The 6,555-nt window shown below is 42.1% G+C and overlaps 1 protein-coding gene across 1 annotated transcript; it reads left to right on the top strand.

Moving 5' to 3' along the window:
• Positions 1 to 1,396: 1,396 nt before the first annotated feature.
• LOC129348068 (uncharacterized) lies at positions 1,397 to 3,436 on the top strand. The gene is made up of 2 exons (XM_055007419.1): positions 1,397 to 2,452; positions 2,622 to 3,436. Exon 1 carries the CDS (start codon positions 1,488 to 1,490, stop codon positions 2,403 to 2,405), a length of 918 nt encoding a protein of 305 aa, XP_054863394.1. The 5' UTR covers positions 1,397 to 1,487; the 3' UTR covers positions 2,406 to 2,452; positions 2,622 to 3,436.
• Positions 3,437 to 6,555: the final 3,119 nt, after the last annotated feature.

Here is a 6,555-nt window from a genome sequence, read left to right as displayed (position 1 = left end):
ATCAGTGATCAGGTTTTTAACTGCACATGAAGTGATCCTTATCAGAAAGTCTCCAATTATTAATATTAATAACAATATTAGTGTCATGTGGTGCATTAACATGTAAATAGAAGCTAAATTTAAAGCTTTTAACAGCTTTAATCCATCTGGTTTAAACAACACAGTGTGTATGTATATTATTATACGTTGGTACATGAATAAAACTGTAATCAATATTCATTTAATAACTCCACTGTTATTCTCGACATTATTTTACATCCTTACACAACTAATTCACCACAGCGGATTAAAAACACACAACAGTAAAGTCAGCCTGACTGTTGTCTGTCAGAAACTTTAATTCCGCGCAGTTATTTCCCTAAAATGAGAGAAAAAAATGCGTTTAAACACATAGAGCGGCGTCAGCGGGCCGATTTGAACTGCCGCAATGGTGCTTGGGAAGTCCCGCGGTCACGTGACCTAATTGGAACAAGCGGGCAATCCGATTGGGCGCCAAAAACTCAACAGCAGAGATTGGAACGAGCGAGCGATGTGATTGGCCGAGCGGAAACAGTAGTAAGCGGGTGGAACTCAGCACCATGACAGAGGAGAGGGTTCCCGGGAGTACAAGACGACATTGGAACAATTGGAACAGAGAAGATTGGGAATTCATGGGCACAAAGATGACACGCAAATTCGTGAAGCGGTTCTCATTTTCGTGGAACTTTTAAAAATCCCTCTGCATTTGGATTGAACTCAGCTTGAACTGCGTGAAGGACTTGAAAGTGGTTTGGCTTGAATGCGTGGCGTCCCCGTCACATTTCCCGGGGACAATCATTGCAGGACAAGGCACAATGGCAGCAAGGAATGAAATTGATCAGGTGGTGCATTGGTTGAACAGTGAATTACTGCAAATTCAAACAAGATCAAACACAAAATGAACACAGAGAGATATAACAACAAATGAAATGAAATTCAACGACACAGTAAATGGCCACTAGGAGACATTAAACATCAGCAGAGACACACAAGGAACAATGAGGCACAAAACAATTGCAAAGATGAAGAAAACAAGCACAACGATTAAGAAATTAACAGTGACACAAAATGAAGACAAAGAGACACAAAACAATCAGACAGTCCTACAATCACACACCGACACCAGCACAGTGAGGGGAGACCTTACTGCTGTGAGCCCTGTGAGAAATCTTTCAAAACAGCACAACAAATGACGCTTCATCAGAGACTTAACTGATTAGTTGGAGAGAAAACTCAGAAAAAAATGCCTGCATCCATCCTGGTTTGGTTGCTGTTTTTACCAGAACTTAAATGTGTTTTTCCTCCTGAAATGTGAAGTGTCTATAGATAAAGTTACTGTAGAGGAAGAACCAGATGACTCAGAGAAAGTCTGTTGAAGTTCTGATTGATTTTCATTGATGATCCACTCATTGATTTATTTCCATGTTCTTGTGTCTTGTTGTCGTCTCCTCAGCTCCATATGAGCAGCGATGTCCTCCATCTCCTCCTCCATCTCCTCCTCCATCTCCTCCTCCATCTCCTCCTCCAACTCCTCCTCCATCTCCTCCTCCAACTCCTCCTCCATCTTTCCTGCCTCCAGTAGCTGCTTTAGCTACAGATCCAGTGTTTTCATCTTAATCTCCTTCTCGGCCACCAACATCCTCCTTCTCCTCCCTCTCTGCATCCTCGTCCTCCACCTCGGTCTCCAACGATGGCGGCAGAACCGGCGCTCGGCTTCCGCGGCGACGAGCCACTCGGACGTCTTCACCTACCACCTGGTTGCCATGGAGACGGTGGGCGTGTTGGGCTGCGCTTTGTTCTGCGTTGGCGTTTTCTTCGGCATGCTGTGGTCCATGGTGACGGGCCTCTACCTTTTCTCCGTCACCTCGTATGGACAGCTTCTCTTTCACACCCTCACCTGTGCAGAGCGCCACCTGGCCGTGGTTCATCCAATCACCTACCTGGGTCTGAGGCAAAGGGGCGGGGTCAGAGTCAGAAACTTTTGTGTTTTGTGCATTTGGCTGCTTTTCTTTGCTTCCTTCAGTCTCGTTGTAACTTTCAGCGCCGTCGCAGTTTTGTGCATCTTGACTCTCTCGGCCGCCGTCGTCTCTTTCTGCAGCCTGTCGGTTCTTCGCTCTCTGATCGGTCCAGGGCCGGGGGAAGGGGGCGGGGACAGGGAGCGAGTCCACCAATCAAAGATGAGGGCGTTCTACACCATCACGGCCATACTGGGAGCTCTGGTGTTGAGGTTTGGAGGCCATGTGCTGGTTGTGGTGGTCCACTCGTACTCTGCAGCCACTGAGCGTGTCCGGTGTGAGGTTCTGGTGTCGGGAGTCTGGTTCGGTCTGCCCAGCAGTCTGGTGTTACCGCTGCTGTTTCTGCACCGAGCAGGAAAACTGAGGTGGTGACACCGAGGACACACTTTGTCTTTGAACAGCCAACAGCAGGAAGTCAGGTAAATGAAAAATGGTCAAATTAGCAGAACATTTATAGGTGAGTGCAGTCAGAAGAAACAAATCAAGAAAAACTCTAAATGTTGGGAAATTTTCCAGTTAGAAAAAGACCAAAGTTTGTTGTCAGACTGTTGAAACCACAGACTGACAGCTGATCTGCTCTGATTCCAGTTGTTGACTGTCAGATTTGGACTGATTCTGTTCCACTGATTGTTCGGGGATGAAGATGAGAAGAGACGCACATTTAATGGATCTGTTTGGTTTGAATCAGCTGCAGTTTAAAGTTACAGCTCATTTCAATCCTTCGTCCACGTTAAAGCAGACGGACTGACGGACGGATCACAGTGAGAACATCTCTCAACAGCAGACTAAAGAAATATAGAAGATCAATGTTTTCATCAATCTGCAGGTATTTCTGCTCAACGCTTCCTTTTGCTGCCGGCGTCTAATGAAAACCTCATTTCTCCTGATTGTTTTCAGTTGTTCAGAGTAAAATATTTGTTGAGAAAATCCAGTCAGTTCAGTAAAGAGATTTTTAAACATCTGGATGCATGAAACATGTAAAAAACGACTTATCTGGAAAATGAACAAACACAGATACATGTGATTTTTGAACATTCATAATATGTTGAAGTCGTTTAGTTCTTTATTTATTGGTTTAGTTCCTTGTTTTTTAGATGAAAGTTGCACAATGTGAAAAATGTGTAAAATAAAGTGATTCCTGCTCATTTAAAGAGTTAATATGAAATCTATAAATACACCGTGTGGCTTTAAATGGCATATTCTGGTTATATAACATGCAAACACACACATGAGGATTAACATAGAAACACTGTGGATGAAACAACAGTTCAGACACTCGGAGCAGAAGATCAGAAACTACAGATAAAGTGAGTTCATTTTAATCACCTCACAGAATAATAACAGATATTAATCATCAGTTTCTTGTGCTGCTGACTCTTTATTCTACATGTCTATACACAGTGTGCAGGACTCATATCAACACTTCATGATGGTTAAAACAACATTTCATTTGTAAAAACATCTGATATTTAGAGAACGTTAGATTTTATTCTTCAGGTGTGAGACGCTAAAAAGATATCTGAAGATAATCTGAGAGAAAAAGGAGCCGAAGTCGACTTTTGTTCAGGTTGAAACTTTTTATAAATCGTCTGTATGTGGCAGAAAAGTCCTTTCTTTTATTTTTTATTTTTGCATTTTTTTGAGTTTATATCAGAAAATAGCAAATGTTTATGAATAAAACAACCATAAAACATATAGGTTCCACACTGTCGCCTGTATACTCTGTTTATAGTCCTGTTCAATGATTAAATGTTTTCAGAGGAAGTCTCAGTGGAAGTTATTCCATCCTCCATCAGAATATAAACACTCATGATTTTTATAAACCTACCTGCAGTTATCTGATGTACCTGAAATAAAAGTCAAACTCTTTCTTCTAGAAGTTTTTTTATATGACTAGTATTCAACCAGTCAAGATGTTTTGGTCTAAAAATGGTAATTAGTGTTAATTAGCACATGTTAGCATGCTAGCATGCTAAGCTAAGACAGTGACTGTTTGGTCTGCTAAACGTCAGCATTTTAGAATTCTCTTTATTAGCATGCTAACCTTAGCATTTAGCTCCACACAGCATTTCAGTGGTGATTTCCATAATTGAATCATTCCCACTTGTTGATTTAGTTTTTTTCTGTCCATCTTCTTCTTCTCCTCCACAGTGATGTCATTAAACTCTTCCTCCTCTGATGCCTCTCTTCATCCTCCTCTTCTCTCTTCCTCCTTCATGGACTACTTTCTGAGCAGCTGCATGACCTCAACAGTTGGTATCTTCACCATCACATCCTTCACCTTCATCTCCATCCTCCTCCTCCTCCCTCTCTGTGTCCTCGTCCTCTACCTGGGTCTCCAGCGATGGCGGCGGCAGCGTTTGGGCTCGATGACGAGTCACTCCGACGTCTTTACCTACAACATGGTCCTCAGAGAGCTGGGGAACATGTTGGGGTCGGTCCTCTGCTGCTGTGGTGCCCTCGCTGACCTCCCTCAGATGGTGGTTCTGAGTCTCTACCTGATGTTCATCAACTTTGTTGTCCAGTTGCTCTTCCACATCCTCACCTGTGTGGAGCGCCACCTGGCTGTGGTTCACCCCGTCACCTACCTGGGCCTGAGGAAGGCCAAAGGAATCCGACTCAGAAACGTGGCCATCGGCTGCGTTTGGCTGCTGAGCTGTGCAGCAACAGGTTTCATGTCTTTAGATTACCACATATTCCTCATCGTTCTTGGTTCTTTAGCCCTCGTCACCATAACTGTCATCTGTTTCTGCAGCGTTTCTGTTCTCTGCGCTCTGATTGGTCCAGGGCCGGGACAAGGGGGTGGGGTCAGGCAGCGGGTTGACCAATCAAAGCTGAGGGCGTTCTACACCATCGTGACCATCCTGGGAGTGCTGTTGGTGAGGTTTGGGTGGGATATCATGATGAGCGCTCTACATGGCTTACCACATCTGAGTCAGAGCGTTCGCTGTGGTTTGTTGTTGTCTGATCTCTGGTTCTCGCTGCCCAGCAGTCTGGTGTTACCTCTGCTGTTTCTACACCGAGCAGGAAAACTGCCGTGTTGGAGGAACAGCGATAATCCAGGACGAGGACCTGGTTAGATTCCGCTCTGATTTCAGACGGAGGCTGATGTTGTCAGATGGAATGACAGCTGTTGTTCCTCAGAGCTTCAGTGAAAAACAACTGGACTTTGTGAGACGTTTGAATCTAACAGGTTTCCTCAGTTCTGATGAAGCCTCTTAGATGAAGGTGAAACTTCTTCAGGAACCACAGAGAGAAGTCCAGTTGAGGTTTCCTGAAGCTCTGAGGATCACCAGGACCTGGATGACTGAGAATCTACAGACAGACAAGAAATAAACAGAAAACACAGAGAAAACAACTCTTTGAATGAGCTCTAAATAAAGAACGAGAGGTATTTCCAACCAATGAAAAACTCTCTTTCAGCATGAAGTAATTCTATTGGTTCTGCTAAGTTTACTTGGGTTGAATCAATTTCAGTTTCTTGATTAATTTTTAAAATTAAAATCCAAAACTAATTATCCCAACCTGATAAAATGAAATCTGACTGTTGGAAATAAGTTGAATCAACCCTAATAATCTATGTTGACTCAACACAAAGGCATCAAGTTGGACTAACAGAATTGTGTGATGTTTAAAAAAGCTCCTTAAATGTGAGGACATATTTCTGTTATTTCTTTTCTCTAATTTTAAGAGTTTTTCTTTGAGTGTAGGACAGACGGACTCACATCTTTGAATCTGAAGCTTGAAGACCCACAGAGCAGCAGGTGTTCAGGCCTGAAGGTCACATTCATTTGAATACACAACAGGGTTTGTTGACACGGTCGTTTAAATGCTGCCTGACAAATGTTCATGTAAATCAAGTTTGTTCCATTAAAACAGCTTCTCCATTTGAATGTGATTCTTCAGAGATGATTAATAGGACTGTTGACCTCAAACTTGGACCATGAGGAAATGTTGAACATCTTGTCTGTTGAAGTTTGTTGTAAATTAAAAGATAGAACTATTATAGCTCCAAACATGTTCTTACATTAAACATATATATTTAATTTTGTTTGAGAATGTAATAATAAATAAAGTTATTTAGTTCTATGATGAAAAGCTGTTTTTGTTGTCTTTTATCTGCATGTAAAATCTGTCTTTTTAACTGTATTCATTGCATAAAATAGAAAACATCGTTGTCTGTATGTAAAATCATTAATTTCACAATAATAAAGTTTCACTAATTTTTCTTCAGTTTGTCATGATGTTAATTCATTTTGATCACAATTCACCAACTTCGCCATAGAGAGCTCAAGACAACAAAACTCTAAACTAGCAACATCTGTGTCTAACAATCAATTGCAAACTTCATGAAGCAGTTCAAGTCAGTTTATTTCTTTGGCCCCAATTCACACCATCTCAGGACACTTTACACACTGACGTCAAGGCCTTCAGATATTATATTATGGAGACAAATACAACAAATCCAATGAATTCTTTTCATAAACCTCCTGGAGACAGCTACTGTTCGTGCAGAAACATG

This window comes from Amphiprion ocellaris, chromosome 23 (genome assembly GCF_022539595.1).
Source record: "Amphiprion ocellaris isolate individual 3 ecotype Okinawa chromosome 23, ASM2253959v1, whole genome shotgun sequence".
NCBI classification, from domain to species: Eukaryota; Metazoa; Chordata; class Actinopteri; family Pomacentridae; genus Amphiprion; species Amphiprion ocellaris.
The sequence above is the reverse complement of the archived record's forward strand: the minus strand, read 5'-3'. Positions and strand labels throughout refer to the sequence as shown.